The sequence below is a fragment of the Cuculus canorus genome, chromosome 14 (assembly GCF_017976375.1).
Source record: "Cuculus canorus isolate bCucCan1 chromosome 14, bCucCan1.pri, whole genome shotgun sequence".
In the NCBI taxonomy this organism is placed as follows: domain Eukaryota; kingdom Metazoa; phylum Chordata; class Aves; order Cuculiformes; family Cuculidae; genus Cuculus; species Cuculus canorus.
Genome location: NC_071414.1, coordinates 10,467,178 through 10,485,415, shown reverse-complemented (window position 1 = coordinate 10,485,415; position 18,238 = coordinate 10,467,178). Strand labels below are relative to the sequence as shown.

The 18,238-nt window shown below is 41.2% G+C and overlaps 1 protein-coding gene across 2 annotated transcripts; it reads right to left on the bottom strand.

Annotated features, from left to right (window-relative positions):
- Positions 1-9,042: 9,042 nt before the first annotated feature.
- On the bottom strand, positions 9,043-18,238 carry C14H5orf47 (chromosome 14 C5orf47 homolog). 2 transcript variants are annotated; one of them, XM_054079904.1, is made up of 5 exons: positions 17,905-18,238; positions 14,294-14,382; positions 12,727-12,829; positions 10,327-10,376; positions 9,043-9,956 (listed from the first exon to the last, which is right to left on the bottom strand). In XM_054079904.1, the coding sequence occupies exons 1-5, from the start codon at positions 17,948-17,950 to the stop codon at positions 9,930-9,932; spliced, it is 315 nt and encodes a 104-aa protein (XP_053935879.1). In that variant the 5' UTR covers positions 17,951-18,238; the 3' UTR covers positions 9,043-9,929. The 2 variants fall into 2 exon arrangements, with proteins under 2 accessions (XP_053935879.1, XP_053935878.1); XM_054079903.1 differs by having other exon boundaries at positions 17,974-18,238.

Genomic DNA, 18,238 nt, shown 5'->3' with positions numbered 1-18,238 from the left:
AGTCCCAGGACAGCTGCAGTGCTGTAGGGAGGTAGACAGGACTGATGTTGCTACTGGGGCAAGTGGGCACCGCGTTGTCCTCCTTTGGCCTTCATTACCATTGGCCACAGCGTCCATTGCTAGGGCATTGCACAAGGTCAGTCACTGCTCCCCGGTGTCCACTAAAACTCCAGAGCAGCAGAACAGGAGCAAGCCCCTGGCCCTGCTCAGCTTTGTGTAGGACTCTCCTCCTGTTTCCAGAAGCCAGACTGGAAACACACCACCACCTTGACAGGAGGTTATACCACAAATTGCCGGGCTGGCATGCCAGCACATACAGTCTCCCCCGCCAGTATCGCTGAGGTCACCAGCCCCCACAGGATGAGAGTGAAGCACTTTGCTTGGAGACAGAGGATACTTTGGGATGACTTTGGCCTGATTTGTTTATAAATATAGAATTTGCCTCCAGAGTTTGCAACTTGGCATCTTTTGCAGGTCCTAAATATACTCCTAAAAGGCGTGAACTGTTTCCATAATAAAGCCTTTCAGAACTCACTTGTGAAAATTCATTTAAAGCCATAGTTTCGCAGAGCAAGTGAAAGTGCTTAATGCGTTGGTATGAGCTTGTTCACAGTACGGCAGTTCAATGTCTAGAGCAAGAAGTGCTGAGAGGCAGACAGCAGAAGTGAGGCAGCTAAGACTACTTTCTACTAATATCACCTTACGTAGCCTATTAAAGAGCCTGTTTCCAGTAGCTTCGCCAGCTTTTAATGCTTGGGTTGGAATTTTCTATATCACATTTCTACACAAAGCCAAACTTCTGCAGAAAATTTCATCCAAGAGAGCTTCTCTGGTTTTAAGGATAAGTTTCTGCCACATACAAAACTTACCTTTGGATAACTTTTACTCAGAGTGTTAAGATTTCTCAGCAGGCAGCTTTTGGATGTTCTCAGAATCCTCTGAAAAAAAGTGATCACGTCATAAGGTTTTGGGGAGTTCACATTAAGGAAATTCAGGAAAGATTTCTTAAACTCAGAAGCAGAATCCCCCTCAGATCTCATCCATCAGAAGCATGTTCTGCTCAAGACTCAACAAGATTTTCACAGTAACTACAACTCCAAGTTCCTGCAAACTGGACCAGGAATAGATACCTACATAGAAAGTTGGCAGTTTGCGTCCTGCAGATAAGGGAAAATGTAGGACTTATGCTCTATACATCTGAAGAAGGACATAAAAACACTCATCAAAGGTTATTAATGAAATTACTACAATGTTTTAGTGTTGTAGTAATACTAGAAATCAACTGCCAGTGCCCATCTTGTCTAGGTTGTGTGCAAATATATGGCAAATATATAGTTTGGCTCAGGATTAGAATTAGGACCTTCAAAATATGGAGGCTGCAAGAAAATCCAAAAGCACTTACTTTGCAAGTGATGATAGAAGCCCAGTCTCATCCCAAACACTGCTCACTCTCCAGATCCTGAGCCAAATTCCTCTGGTCCTACAGGAGCACTGGACCAGGCTCCTATCAGAGCCTTCATATCATTCATGTACAGCGTCACCGAGGCTGTCTGACAGGAACCTCTGGAGACCACCCAGTCCAATCCTCCTGCTTAAAGCATGGACAGCAAAAGTGGGTTGCTGAAGGCTGTGGCCAGTCGGGTTTTTAATATGTCAGAGGTTGTAGATACCACAAGTACTCTGGGAAACCTGCTCCAACATTCAGCCACCTTCATAATAAAATAGTTTTTCTTATGTTTAAATGAAATTCCCTGCATTTCACTTTGGGCCCATTGTCCCTTGTCCTGTCACTGGGCACAACTGAGAAGAGGCCATCTTTGAACCCCCTGAGCCTTCTCCAGGCTGGACAATCCCCAGTTTCTCAGCCTCTCCCCAGCTTGGCAGATGCACCAAGCAAGAAAGTGCAATTGCAGCAACTCTTTCCTCAACTTTCGATATGTTACAGATTATATAATCTGAATTGATTTGACCATCCAAAGAGATTCATAGACTCCATAGTTAGCTTCTACTGAATTCATACATTTATCTAAACTAGCTCTGCTTTTAGCAAATGGCTGTTTTCAGCCGAGGGACTAGAATTATTATTTAAAAATGCAAAGGAACCATTGCATTGTGAGTCCATAGAAATGGCATTGTGGTTTTCCACCTTTATCTGGTACTTACCAAGGGACATGAGAGTGCTCTGTTGAAAAGCAAAAGCCTTTCATAGCTTGCAAGTGCATTCTGTGATCTGAAAACTGAGTAATTTTCATGCACATCAACATTAGCAGTGAATATCTTGCTAGCCAAAATACCTTCTTAGCCTCTGACTTAGAAAACATTTATTGCAAACATCCTGATGTTAAACCTCTAGAATCACTTATGCAAACCTGCAGAAAGTTGTGGTTACACCATGAAAATAAGATTGCAAATAAGGTTAGCTGCTTATTTAGCACATCTACTCACTTGAATACACCAATATGCTTGTGGAGTTTTATATATTAACTTTTGTTCGTTATACTTGAATACTCCTCAGAGTTACATAGCTAAGAAGCGATGAGGTGAATCCCATTCCTGCTTGTGCACTGCTACCACTGCAAAATATTCCCATAGAATTGCAAATCTACTGATAACTAAACAGAACTAGACTCTGCTGGAGATATTCCATATAACCCAGAGAACAGAGGTCAGCATTGCCAGCACTCAAGCATTGGCAGACAGAGCAACATTTTCACTAGAAGAGTTTTACTTGTGAGTACTAGCAGTGGGAACCTGCAATAAGTGAGCAGACGCCACTTTTACCTTATGACTTTTCTGGGTAAAAGCACATTTTCAGCAATGTCTTTCAGTAGCACCATCTGAGAGTTTTGGTAGTGTGGTGCAGAGAGACGTGCAGAGAGCTATTCAATCTCTCAACGCCTTCCTTGGCATTACATCCAGTAACTTCCATTTCCTCTATGACACTGAACTAGTCCTGTAACTACTTAAGGCCAGTGTGCCCCATTTCAGATTGAAAATACCTCTTTGCAAAATGCATCTTTCACCAACAGACAAACTGCCAGGAGTAAATTTACATAACAGGATGCTTTATGGAAAAACAGATGCCTAAACTTGCCAGCAAGATCCTAGAAGTGAATATTCTCTTGGGTCAACATTAGAGCAAACCCAACTGAATTTTAGAAATCAGAGAGTAACATACAGATTTTCTTATGGGGCAAAATACAGAGTCTGACATTTCCACCCACGCAGAGCAGCTCAGTGACTGGCAAAAAGACAAAGCAGCAGTATGAGCAATATGCGACTCCAGAGGAATAAACAATATATTTCTTCTGTGAACAAAAATATATGCCTCTTTTTAGTCTTTTTATAAGACTCCCACAATGTATTATTTTCTATTTCCAGTTAAACAAATCAGAGCAGAATTACTGTGTTCATTACCAGTTTACACTGAAGATTTGGCATCGTCAAGAAGCATAATGTTTGTTATAGGGCCTGGGTACAGCACTTCACTGTATTGCGAATTCCACAACTTGTAAACAAAATGTCAGTCACCAAATAGTTCAACCTCTACCTACTTCAAGCCTGAACATATAAGTCAACTTCTCTTCAGTGTTAATGAATACTGTTTTACTTACTTGCTCCTTGATCTATGAAATTCTTATGCTTATTGGCTCTTTTAATAAAATATATTTCCTGCATACCATGCATTTTTCCCTGTAGTGTTCTTGCTCATTATTGTAAGTAACATAAATTTTTATCTGTTTTCATATATTAAAAAAACAGGATCAGGCTTTCAATGAAAGTATTTAAAAACATATGAACAGGCAGTAGAAATTACTAATAAGATAAAGTATGAATGTTGAAGGCACAAAGTGAGGACAAAGTCTCAAGAAGACAGACTAGGCAAGGTAGTCAAGGTAGGGCAACCCTAGGAATTACATCATCCATCTTCCAAAAGATCATGTTTGTTTCTCGGACATTCACATTAATTCCTTTCAAAATGAGTCTAATACAACAGTGAAAAACGGTAAGAAATACAGACTTTAAGAAGACACTTTAAATCAAACCCAGCCCTGATCCAAGTCCTGCATCTGAACAAACCTATATAGTCAGAAATCAGATTTGTATTTTCCTGGACAAAGCACTGTGATATGGACGGAAAGTAATATTTAGGCAGAGCACATCAACATGGGAAAGAATCTCACTTCAACCTAAACCCCAAATATGGAACTATTACCACTAAATGCTTGCCTGAACTGCAAGAGGGAACTGCAGACCTGGAGACATTATAAAAGGACACGTTTCTGTTCCCTGTCTCCGCTCCAAACAGCTCCTCACTGCTTATCCCCTACTGATTTGCTCAGTTTAGGATGACAGTCGGGCACTTCTGTTCCTTTCCTGAGGAGATCACTCCATATACAAATAAGCACCACAGTCAAGAATTTTTACTCTATATGTAGTTAAAGGAATTTAAAATACCAAGGGATGTAAAAAGTGATCATGTACACTTTAAGTTGGGGGTTAACTACTTGTAGTCATTGCTATGGAGGAACTCATCCATTATACAGAATTATATCAGTACCGCTGACTTCCTGTCACACACAAAGTAGAACAAAAAATAAGCATACATCAGAACAGGAAAAAAAAAAAAAACATGTTAATTTATTATTCATTTTAAAATACAAGAGATTACGAAGATTCTGGAAGAGAGGGAGTGTTTGTCAGCCCCTTAGTGAACCTTCCTGCACAGCTCTTTTAATCTGCCTCCGTTCCTTGTCTATGCAGGGATGCCAGTCGTGCAATAAATTTTACACTTTCACAGCATGAATGTATTCTTGTCATGATCTCTGGGAGACTACACAAATCAGACATGTTTACAAGCAGCCCAGCAACATTCAGAGTTCAACTGAGTCACTTGGATGAGACACACACATGGGTTCACAATGTAGAGAAAGGAGGAGATGCTCTCGTTAACATGCCCCACACGTACAGCACAGAAGAGGTGATATAACCCATTCTAAGAGGTACCGCAGTCGATGAGAAGTGAAAGCACTCAGCACCTTGTAGGAGGCTTGCAGCCTCTCTCTGTATGAAGGCATACTCCATATTTCTTTAGAGGCATCCATATCTTTCGCTTCTAACAAAATGAAACTGCAGCTGCACACATGGATTTTCACTACCTTCTAGGCAGGCAGAAACTTTCAAACATTAATTTTTCTCCATCAGATCAGATGGCCGTGGTGCTGTCACTAACAAGTGAGCAACTTCCTGAGTACTTATTAAAAATTCGCTGTGGCCTTGATATGCTTCAAGAAACTTTGCTCTTTTCCTCATAAAGTAAGTTTCCGATTAAATGATAGGTTCCCCTGCTACTTCAATTTGCTGTAAAGTCTATAATGTTAAACTCATGAAAGCTTTGGGTTTTTATGCAAATTCCTGTCATCATAGTTATATAAGCACTTATGCAATGAAAATATCCATAATACGCAAACCTGCCCATGTCACTGAGAATTATTTACAAAAGCTATAAATCAAAGTTGCATCCTGGTTTTGTTTATATTTAAGGGCCTACAGCACACAGAAAATGTCACGTATGCCCAAAATTTGCTTTCAGTCACTTCCCCACAAAAAAAACCCAGAACTGAACTGCCTGCTGAAGGCTATTCTTTAGTCAAAGTCCATGCAAAATTGTATTAGAAGCTTTAAAGTTAAAGCATGAACATTGACTACCACAGAGGGCCCTAAAGACAAAGACATTTACGGGACATAAATGTTCAGTGAAGAGAAAGGTCACCTTATTCTTTCCCAAAATTTGACCATGTTAGAAACTCCACATCCTGTTCTCAAGTTTTGCTTAAGAGCTGAAATCTTTTAATGGAAGGAATCAGCAATGAAATGTTATTAATCCTGATGATTGATTATGTTGTAATGGCCAGTTATGATAACCTCACAGGCCATAGGACTGTTATTAGGGCAGAGGAATTCGATTCATCACACCACCAGAGCAGATAGGGCATGAGCAGAAGAGCTGCCTGCCAAGCCTCTAGTTTGCAGGAAATGGGGTTTTATCTCAATTGGTGGCTTTGGTCCAAATCGAGCAGGAAACAAACTCTTTTGAAAATGCCCACAAACTGGAAATTCCCAGAAAGGTCACTTAAGAAACATCAAAACTCTTCCGAAACCCAATTCCCAAGTTCCCAAGCCTGCGGTTGATCGGGGATATAGTCTCTGGCAATAGCAGCAGCATCTGCAAACACCAGCTTCACACAGTAGCTCCAAGAACCTCTGGCTCCTTGTGTAGTCTTAGCTGAGGACTACCCTGGGAAGCTGGCCCAAACTCACAGCTCCTCATCAGAGACTGCAAGAGCTGCTTCACCAAGCTTCTTAGTGCTTCCAGGCACGGAAATCAAAGCAGACCTCAAGCTCCCAGGCTTTTCATGCTTTTAGCTTTGCAGCAGGTTGGAAGTGGTTGCCCTGGACTACTAGCTGGAGTTTCAAGACCCCAAGCCCTGGACAGTCCTTAGTGCCACTGGACAGGCTACTCTAAGACAGAGGAGACTGCCCTGTGTGGGCTAACCTACCAAGAAGTACTTCAAGAAGTACTTCAAGAACCAAGGGAGCTCAACTCGTCAAGAACTCACCAAATGGGATGACTTCAATCAAAATATTTCAGACGCAGCAGATGTGCTATTTCCAGCTTAACTTCGTTCTACCAGCAAATCTCTAACTAGCAAGGAATAGCAGTATAACAAACCAAAGGCCTTTCTCTCCATTGCTTACCTTCACATAGTGTCATTTGTATTTATGAAACACAGAACAAGAAGACACTTATTCAGATGATGTCGAGACAAGTGGCTGGCACTATTATTTACAGATAACAAGAATTTAGCAGCAATGTTTTCAGCTTCTCTGTGTGCCCTGGCTGCTCCCTCCCACCTCTCTACCGCAAGGTACCTCCTCAGATCTCTTGGCAACTCTTCACAGGGTTGAGATGAAAAATTTTCAAACTTTTAGAATAAGCTAGAGTTTTCGTTCTGTGTAGAAAGGCAAATTACATATTGAGAACAAGGCAAAGCAAAGACAAGCACGACCTCTATCTTTTCACATCTGCTTCAGTTCACACTCCAAGTGAGATTTGTTATTAAAAATTTCAGGTAACTGATAGGTATTTTGAAGAATGTGAAAGACCGACACTGCTTCCCAGGAACAACAGCAGGATGATGTGACACTTGCTTTTGGTTCTGCAGTGAAAAGTAAGGAGAACTGGTTATTTTCTGAATCTCAAGTGTATGAGGTAGTGCCCTGAGGTTCCCTTCTTCATTTCTAACTCCTTTTAACAAGGAAGGCTTAAATAAAGTTTTTCCTATATAAACTAACACTTTTTCTTGTTGAAGATGGTACTTACTTGGATCATTACTCCAGGGGCCTGAGCGGATAGCAATAGTGTATGTGTCAGCTGGTCTGTATCTTGAGCTAGATTTTTCTCCAGACTCTTTTTTTTATCAGCTTAACTGCTCTGATTACTCTTGTTCACAACAGTACCCTTCAAATTTTGTCCCTAGATTAATAAGTAAGTTAGACATCATCACCCAAAGAGTTTGAAATTAAACTTAAATCAACACATCCCTTTTTGCCCCGCTGCATTCTGGCCCAAATTGATTTGAAACGTAAGATCCCTTTCAAAGTACTGCCAACTGGAATTTCTTTTCTGTTAGTAGATCCCAACCAATTGATTGTATCACCACCACCACCACAGCGTTTCTGGGAAGGGGCCGCTGGCTCTTACTTGCGGTTTCACAGACGTTGCAGGCTGAGAAGCATTGCTGCTCACCAGCCTCCACTCTGGACATTACCTGTGTTCTGGAAGTGAGGTGAAAGCAGAACAGAGGCATATTGTATGCAAGCAGATGGATTTGCTGGGATTAATAAGGAAGGCAGTAGATAGTTATTTCTCTTGATTAGCAGGATGTTAACAAGTATAAAGCCATATGGCAAGGTTGATGCTGCATAGGTCCTCCCTTCAAATTACACCTGGATGAAAGTGAAGCAGCACAGCACATGAGTCCAGGCTCCTCTGTTTCCCCACAAGATGTAGCACAGCCGCTGAAGCTGGGCAGTGCTGGGGCTAGGCTGTCACACCTCACTGGTCCCTGAACACACGAAGGGGGAGCTGGTACTCCTCTGTTCCCACATGTGTAGCAATAAAACATCAAACCTGTTTTATAGGGCTTGAGTCTTCCCCTGCACCTTCTGGTTGTTTACATACATGAAAAGCAGCTGAAGCAAGCAGGTGGAACACTACCAGATAGCCCTGGCAGCTGCTGACAACCGGTCTGTACAGACTTCTCAGATTGTGAGAGGTGAAAAGATAGGGATGAACTAGTACCATATTTATGCTTTATAATGTTTTCTCTTTAAAATGATTTAGAATAGTCCCACTGACAAAGGTCTATATCTATCAAAAAAATCTTAATGACTTGGCTGATTTTCATTCAGAGATTTAAGCTAATGCATCTCATCTATCCTGTAGAAGTAGCAATTATGCACCTGGAAGAAAAGCTTTGTTTCCAGGGCTCCTTAAGTTTGTGCCAGTAAGGTGCCAACTGCAGCTGTAATTTACAAGAAAAGAAACATTACAGCAACAACTCTAGAATTTACAGTCCAGGATTATAAACTAAATACTCTCTATGCAAAGATTTCATTGGTAGAACTGTGGGAACAGAGAGATGATCTCCCTTAGTACAGACCAAAATAAAAAGTGTGACTCCAAACATGTATTTTTAAAATATCAGAGAACTATGACATTTTTACTCTGCCAGAAAAATGATCATATCTCAATTGAATACTTTCCTTCCTCACTTCATTTTCCAAGCTGAAATGTCAACTATTTTAAGTAAAGTCAGAATATTACTCAACCACAAATGAGAAAAGAACCCTGATGCCAGAGCTGTCATCAAGAAAGGCACATCCCAGTTATATAGTTGCATTTTTACTATTAAGAAAACAGAGATTAAACATTTCCAAATGTTTTGCTTCTTAATGACCAACTAGCATGTTATTAAAGCTCAGCACTCATGACATTCCAGTCATTATATCTGCAAACATTATGCAATGAGAAAACAATCCTTTTATTGAAACCAAGGATGTCTAATTTTGACAGGTGAATGCTTTATCTACAGAGAGGAAATCCACATACATACTATTTTTATGCAGTCTTCATATTCCATTTACACAATTTGCTAGTTTAAAAGGTTTAACAGTCAATCAAGAGTTCAAGTACGAAACTGTGTAACAGAAGAAAACTATATTGTGTTATTGAAGTCAGTTACATAAACAATACTGTCTGATTATGATGATATCATTGTGTGCTTCACAATGAACAGTAAGACAGAAAACATTCACCTGGTTTCATATTCAAAATACTTGCTGAGATTCATGTATAAATGGATGAATGAACAGAAGGATAATTGTGTATTATTTTAACATAATAAAGTCAAATTTATTCAAATCAGTAAGAAAAAAAATTGTTTCTTTGTATCTTGTGTGGAGTTCTGCCTTACTGAATTTGTGTTTGTTTATGGTTCTGACAAGCTACAAAATAATAGATATAAATACAGAGTCAACCCTAAATGTGTATCTCTATTATTTCGCAAGCAAACTGTCACAATATTATGCTCGTTAAAAAGCTTTTGAAAACTAATAGCTAAGTGAAACACTAGACTTAATGACTTGAAATAAATATCTCGCAACAGAGCTGTTTAAGACACTGTAAAAACAAACCTCTTAATCAGTAGATCCACATACAACAAACAAAGAACAGAGAACCTGTGTTCACAGAAATCACTTACAGCCTTGCCACTGACTTCAGTAAGAACTAGATCAAACAAAAAACTTAAAAACTTTCACTACATTATATTTACTTTTGAATTGAATCTTCCTTTATTTTCTTGCTATACCCAGCCAAAGATGGTCTCCTCCTAGAGAAAAGAGATGACAAAAGTGAAGTGGTGCATTCTCTTTAATAGAAAAAAGTCAGATATAAATCGTGACAAATACAGACCCTATGCGGATTCTTCAGGTTTTATTTTAGATCATCATGGAAAGGATTAGCTCAATAAAAATGCAAAATCCCATTCCCAGCCTTGGCAATGCACACAGCCCTTCCTGCTGAGGACAGAGCTATTCTGCTTCCCAAACACGACCGAAATTTTGGAAGACATTCGAGCCCAGTGTCAGTAAAGTATACTATTAATAACAGTAAATGACATCAGTGTGTCTTTTTAATGTGATTATTTTGTTTATTTTAGCATTTAAGCTTGCTTGGCAATTAATGGACCACATACATACCCTGTCCAGGTAGGATGCCTCATTCTGTGAACTTTGGTTCATAGCATTGCCTGTGGGAGAATATTATGCAAAGGCACATGGTCATTCTCAGCCACACTGAATCTAATCTTAATTGCAGGATTCCAAGGATTAAATAGGTAGTGTTAGAATTCAAGTAGTTTTTTGTTCTCTTAAGAAAACTATTTATAGAGGCAATAAAATGCAGCATTAATTTTCTAGCTTTATTAATCTAGTTTTTAAAAAAAAGATAAAAATGAAGCCAGTTTATTCAGATTTGTTGATGCATATCTAGATGTCTGCTAGAATTATTCCACTTGCTTCTTGTTTAATGAAAAATTCAGATCAATAGGAGACTTCTCTCCTTGATTTGTGTAAGACCTGCTAATTAGAAAGAAAGTATTCAAATTGATGGTTTTCACCTAAATAGGGCTTAGTAGTAGATTCTCAATTAAAGGTCCTGAAAATTAAGGTACAATTACAGTTAAGGATAAAGCAGTGTTGGGGGAGGAGGGGATGGTTGTTTGGTTGGTTTTTTTTAAGTCACTGGAAAATATATATATAAAGACAAAGCTCTCCCTCCAGATGACAAAAAGAAATTAGTATCATCTGAAAAGGGAATAGGCCCTCTCCATAAATACAAACTTGACAAAGCAGCACATTGCACATCCTTAACAAACAGAAAAACAGATTAGCAGCCATTATGTTGAGATGGTAAATCCACCTAGGAGATCATTTATTTTCAGCAGAATTCTTGGCTTTTTTACAATAACTGGAGATTTTGGAGGCAATGATGTATTAAAGAGTTTTCCTTGTCTCTTATTTTCCTTTTTCTTAAAAGTAAGCAAACAAAAACAGCAAAAGACTTACTTTTTTTCTTCAGTGACTGCTCAGTCCTACATACAGTATACACAAAAACTTCTGTAATAGTCTGAGCTGCAGGAGAAAGTACCTGCTAGATGAAAACCTTTAGATGTGGTACAGAAGCACAGTGTTACAGTGTCTTCTGCAACGGGTGTTATAGAGGAAACCCTGGGGAATTCTTATATTTCATAGGTCCTCATTTTTACAGGGATGAGTCAGATTAGTGTTACAGTTGCAAATAATTACTCTCATTACCACAATAATATGGATGCCCTATGCACCCTATAGCCAGGAAACAGTTTCCATATGAGGAGAGATTTAGTAGACTGGAGCTTCTCTGCTTGAGGAAGAGAGAAATAGATGGAAATATGACAGAAGAGAATAGCATCATGATTGGTATAAACAATATCAATAGCACATAATTAATACTCAGGATCTTATACCAGAAGTAATCAGGAACTGGTTTTAAAAGCAAAGAGAAGTGCTTTTCCACATAGTGCAGAATATTTGCAGAATATGTTGTTACAACATATTGTGGAATTCTACTGTTCCAATAATATCCACTGTGTAGGTCAGAAAGAAAATCCACGGGGGTAGATAGATACCTATTTTGAACCACAATCGGACTTGTTTTGTCCTCATGAAGAAAATTTTTGAGGAAATATTTTCTTCTAACCTATGCAGAAATCAAATCAGTATGCAAACACAATGCTTCACAAAAGTAAGATACTGACAACTAGGTGTATGTTTTGCTACATACCCTGACATGCTTACACATGGAAAACTTCTGTGAACACAAAAGTAAATTAGCAGAGGTGCTGTGGGTGAATATGTCATTTTTTAACTTGCCTGGTAACTCTTAATTGACTAGGATATTTTTTTCCTAAAAATTCATCAGACTGTGAAGAGAGAAATTCCAATTACATTGTAAGCATGCACTGTATTATCTTAAATTGTGCAGCAACTACAATGTCTTTAATTGAAGCTGTCTCTATGCAGAGCACCAGTTTTAATTTCCAAGTAATTTTCCAGAAATGAAATAGCTGTATTGAGGGCACAGTCTGACAACATGTTTGATGGTTATGTTAAATTGTGTAACAGCTACCTTTGGGGAGCATATATTTTATTTATTGTCTGTATGAAACCAACCACTATTTTCCTATGTGAAAAAATAAATTATTATTCATACAAGTACTGCCTTAGACCGATCTGTGAATAATAGTTTAATTACACATATCATGCCAGAAAAACTTGCAGATATTTTCTCTTCATATCATTCATGTTAGACTGCAGCAAACACTTCTGCAATGCTTCTTCCATATTAATACATACAAGATGCTCAATGAAACACAAGGATTTTTCAAATATGACTACAAGTGTCTAAAGCATGTAATGAATTCCCTGATTTGTGAGTTGTAAAACCTATTGACCAAAACCAACAGCTGATTGGACCTTAAACCTAGGGATCGTCAGTCAAAGCACTCGCATTAATAAATTGTTTTCTCTAGTAAAATAAAACATTATCAGTTCATTGCTTACCTTCTCTATTAAACTGATTGCAAGTCAAGAGTCGACTTCGGAACTTTTCATTTTCTTCAAGCATTTTTGAAATTACTTTCCAGACCTTAAGCCAGACTTCAGACTGAAAGATAAAATGGAACTTTCTCAGTGAAGCGTATAAAAAATTTGCACCAGAACATCTATAGAGCAGAGCTTTGACTTCTCCATCATGACTATGACATCCAACCATTTTTTTTTTTTTTGTTAAGGATTGGGAAGGGGAAGATGTGGAGGAGGGATATATATATATGTAGGATACTCTGGAAGAATCACCTCTATGTAAAAGTCAAAACCCATAAATTACTCCATGAGTTTCCACATGAGAGACCCTCCTCCTTTCTTGCCTAGAATTCTTGTTTATCCAGGACTTGTAAAGTGCCCTTCTTGATAAGAAGAGCTTATGAAAACATGGGCAGAGTCCTTAAACTCTCTTCAAAGTAATCCGAAAGCGGTGCAGTGGTAAGATTGCTTATTTTTTCCAGGAGCAAAACCTTTTCCATGTAAACCCTCAACAGTGCTATAATTCAGATTCTATGCTCACATTCCAGAATAGAAATGTCCTTGACTGTTTTATATCAAATCCATATTAATCTGTTCTATAGATGTTGATGAGCTTTATTTTAGAGGAATAAAGCATTGCCCATAGTGGGCACATTTCAAACTTGTGTCTTGAAAATATTAAATTTGAACTGTTGACAAAGGCATTCAGACAGAAAGGCAGCCTAACAAATATAAATGGCTGTTAACATGCTAACATTATGACTTTTGCTGGACCCCATCCATGAAACTAGTTTAAATCTAAAGATAATTCCTTTCTCATGGACATTTATTGCTAAAACATAATACATGTTCCTCATTCTTTTTGAAGACTGTTTAATGTACTAGAAGAGCGATATTATAGTATGTTATTAGCTGTTCCTCTGAAGTCAGTAGAATTTTTCTGGTTTTAAATCAAGTATCTGTGACATTACTATATTACGGTCTGTCTGATTACTTGTACTTCACACATTACAAAATCTCATAATGAGTTACTGTTTTAATAAATATGCCTTTTAAAATTTCAAGTATTTGTTGAACTACTGAACAGGAACAGAAATACATTTGTGAAACAGAAAGTCATTGTGTATTGCTACTCCTGTGGTGTTATAATACCTCTCATTTTTGCCTTCGCTTATTTGTAACCCATGGGATTTCTTTGTTTAAAACATAGGAGGAAGAGGAGCTGCAGAGCTTTTCTTTGCTGAGTTTCACCCAGCAAGGTGTGCAGCACCCTGGCCCAAATCCAGCAAAGCATTTCAGTACAGGCTTTACGTCAACAGCATGCTCTCATTTTTCAAGGTAAGCACATGCTTAAGTGCTTGATTGAATGAAAGCCAGAATTTTAAAGCCTCCAGAGACAAAAAATAGTACCATTTTTCTTTTCTGTAAGTAAGGTTTTCAATAACAGACTACCAATTCGATCTTTTAATCGTCCTCATGCTCTTGCATAGACATACACAGAAAAAGCAGAAAGCAATTTAGCTAATTTAGCTCCCACATTTCATACCTTTTTCTTCTTTCGTTTAATTACTTTATCAACATTTCTTGAAGGGAAGGGAAAGTCAAAGGTGTCAGCCTTGGCATCTTGAAGGTCACCTAGGAAGAGAATTTATAAAGCATATTCTGAGTGTTTACAATGAATTCATGAGTAATTTCTAAAAGGATGCGTATTTCTGGTCCCAGCAGGTTACAGAACATCAGTCCTCATGTTATGCTATCACCTTACTTAGTTTCTCCATTATAACCATGGGACAATTGGCTGTCTCACACCTCACAAAATGGTAAGGCAACCAAGAACTAAGTGAACAGATTTCTGGGCAATACAACTAGCTTTTATTTCCCCTTTTTCCCCCCTTGCTATGGCCGTTGCTAGAATTCTGCCTGAGCAAAAAGAGGAACTGGTGAGTATATTGAGGCAAGAAACCAGACAAATTGCTTCTGCTACCAGTAAAAACCAGAAGCAGGAAGGGCAGGTTGATCTTGCGGACTCAAGATACACATAGCCACAAGAGGAATGATTTGGGCGAGTTCCCTGTATGGAAAGGACAATGGTTTTCCAGGGAGCTTGTGGACAGGCGGGGTATGGCATGCAGCTGAGAAAATGGTGACCCATGTGGGTCTGCTGAATGCAGTCACAGCTGTGGACTCATCTCCTGCTGAAGAAGAACTTCAGGCAAACCAGCAGCCTCCAGGTCACGACAGCCCCAGCCCCAGATACCCAAGGTATCCACATCATGAGAACAAGGCTTTGAGTTACCAATAGTCACAGGCTGTCTCCGAGCCACAGGGTGGCATGACTTAGATAATAACTTGGCAGAACTGGAGATTTTAATTACAGGCTCATGCAACATTTCACTTTGTCATCTTTGGAAAAATGGCTTTTAGGAGGAGGAAAAAATACAAGAAAATGAAAACAGCTGCGGAGCAACAAGTTAGTAAAATTTAGGACCACCCTATCTGTGTCACCCATCATTTTCAGCTCACACCCTGACTGCTTCTTCAGAAGCCAGGTCACGTTCTTCATTTTCACTCTATTTCATCCTGTGCAGCAGAGCTATGTTTCATAACAGATCACAAACAGTGGAAAACTGCCTAATCTCTTTTGTTTGCTTTTGTTAAAACAAGAAAAGGCACCCACGCCCATGCCCATCCCAACTTTCTTTGGTCCCACACACAAAGAAAGAAATTAAGAAACATCTTTAGGCTGTTGCTGCAAAGAGAGAGCCAGCAACGCAGTTAGGCAGGAACCCCCTGAGGAAAGGCAGAAAGAATCCTGAAGTTTGGTTCGTAAAAGAGCAACATCATTGAATGTAGCATATTTTTGGCCTAATCACTATGACAGGAAGGAATAGGGAAGACTGCAATGCAGGCAGCCACCTCACCTTCCAGGATGCAGAGGGGCCCAATAGCGTGAGATTAAGTTTTTCACTCATGTGAGTTTAAAATCATGTTCCACCTCCTGCCTAAATCATAGGATAGTTTGGGTTGGAAGGGAGCTTAAAGATCATCCATTTCCCACACCCCGCCATGGGCAGGGGCATCCCACTAGATCAGGCTGCCCAAGGCCCCATCCAACCTGGCCTTGAACACCTCCAGGGATGGGGCAGCCACAATTTCCTCAGTGCCTCACCAGTTTCGTAGTGAAGAAATTCCTCCTTATGTCCAGTCTAAATCTGCCCCTCTCCAGTTTATACCCATTGCCTCTAATCCTATCACTACAAGCCTTTTTAAGCAGCCCCTCCCCAGCTTTCTTGCAGCTCTCCTCTGGACCTGTTCCAACAGTTCCACATCCTTCTTATGTTGAGGATTCCAGAACTGGACACAGTATTTCAGATGAGGTCTCACAAGAGAGGAATAGAGGGGCGCAATCCCCCCCTCGCCCTGCTGGCCACACTGCTTTTGATGCAGCCCAGGACATGTTTGGCCTTCTGGGCTGTGAGTAGACTTTGCCGGCTCACATCAAACTTCTCATCAAGCAACACCCTGAAGTCCTTCTCCACAGGATAGTTCTCAATCACATCGTCCCCCATCCTGTACTGAAATTGCGGATTGCCCTGACCCAGGTGTAGGACCCAGACTGACCGTACTAGGCACCTTACAAAAACCTGCGCCATGTTCACCCCTCAGTGTGAAACCTGCTGCAATCGAAGATGTTCCTGCTCGCTGTAGGGGGTAGCGCTATGTGACCTGCAAAGTTCCCTTCCAACCCAAACCATTCTATGATTCTATGACCCCAGGGGGACAGCATCAATGACACCCCGCAGGGAAATATCTTCCTGCCAGAAGAGGAGGACAAGGCGGGCTCCTGTACTCACCCCTCTGCTCGCCCATGTTGTGATGGCGGCCGGTGAGCCTTGCGGTGCCACAGCTCCCTGCTGCCCTGCCACCAGCACTGCCTGCGGCCCCCGGCCTCGCAGCCTCCCCTGTGGGGCTCAGTGGGGACCCAGCCCAGCTGCCTCCGCCATAGCGGATGAGGGAGCCACAGCGGTGGGAGCCAAAGCTGTTGACATAGACAAGCTGCGGGCGAGGAATCGCCATGTGTGGTGGGACAGGGTGGCCACAAGGCGACGCTGAGCCCGGGTGCTGAGGAGGGAGAGGGGCTCGGGGCACAGGAATGGCAGCACAGAGCCTGCGGCCCCTTCCTCTGGGCAGGTGGGGGGGGCTGCAGGGCATCCCTCCTGCCTCGTCCTGCCCCTTCGCCTCTGTCCCACTGTCTGGCTGTGCGGTGAAAAGGGAGAAATCACTGCCTAGACAAGCTTAGCGCAGCAAGGAGACAGCTTTGTACCACCCCAGTCCCTCCCTCCCGCTCTCAGGAGTAACCAGCTCCACGAGGTTGCTTTTGGCCAGGTCGAGGGAGCTTGCCAGCGGGTTGAGGGAGGGAATTGTGCGCCTCTGTTCTTCTCTTGTGAGACCTCATCTGGAGTATTGTGTCCACTTCTGGAATCCTCAACATAAGAAGGATATGGAGCTGCTGGAATGGGTCCAGAGGAGGGCTACAAGGATGACCAGAGGGCTGGAGCACCTCCCATACGAGGAAAGGCTGAGAGTCGGGCTTGTTCAGCCTGGAGAAGACTCCAAGGAGACCTTACAGCGACCTTCCAGCACCTGAAGGGGCTACAAAGAAAGCTGTGGACGGACTGTTTACAAAGGCTTGTAGTGATAGGATGATAGGCAATGGGTGTAAACTGGAGAGGGGCAGATTTACACTAGACATAAAGAAGAATTTCTTCACTATGAAACCAGTGAGGCACTGGCACAGGTTTCCCCAGGAAATTGTGGCTGCCCCATCCCTGGAGGTGTTCAAGGCAGGTTGGATGGGCCTTGGGCAGCCTGATCTAATGGGACATGTCCCTGCCCATGGCAAGGGGGTTGGACCTAGGTGATCTTTAAGGTCCCTTCCAACCCAAACTATTCTATGATTAATTTGCTTTTAGCACAAATGATGCTGCCTGAAGTAATATATTGATATATTTCATGCAAGTTATTGATACAGTGATGCAGAGGACCCTGTGCTGAGAGCAGTGGGGTTGTCTGTCTCTGCTGTGCTTTACAGATGATGATCAGGCTGTTGCTCTGCAAAGACAGGATGGCTTTTCCCACCGGGTGTACCCAGCTCACCTGCTAGGGCGTGGGTGGGTGGCTCCAGACACCTGGCAAACAGCATTTAGAAGAAGTTAGTTTCAATACCTGTTGTCATTTTGTCCTCAAAGGCACAGCAGGCATTCATACGCATTGTGTGGGACCCAGGGACACCCATCACAGGCAGGAGTCCTTCCTGGGAAGGTGCTCGGCAGCAATGCACCGCGCTGCAGCTGCGGGCTCATGAGATACAGACGGTGACAAGTGGGATTTCTCCACCCACTTAGAAGAACAAGCAGCATTGATTTTTCCTTTGGCACTGAACCGCTGCTCCATGTCATTTCCCAGAATTTTAGCGCACTTAGCTGCTCAG

Excerpts from the sequence above, each read along its gene's own strand:
- C14H5orf47 (XM_054079903.1), bottom strand. The coding sequence starts at position 18,043 with ATGGGTGTCCCTGGGTCCCACACAATGCGTATGAATGCCTGCTGTGCC. Across the intron at positions 12,830-14,293 it reads TTAAACGAAAGAAGAAAAAG|TCTGAAGTCTGGCTTAAGGT; the intron begins GTATGAAATGTG and ends TTTATCTTTCAG. Across the intron at positions 10,377-12,726 it reads CAATCAGTTTAATAGAGAAG|GCAATGCTATGAACCAAAGT; the intron begins GTAAGCAATGAA and ends ATTCTCCCACAG.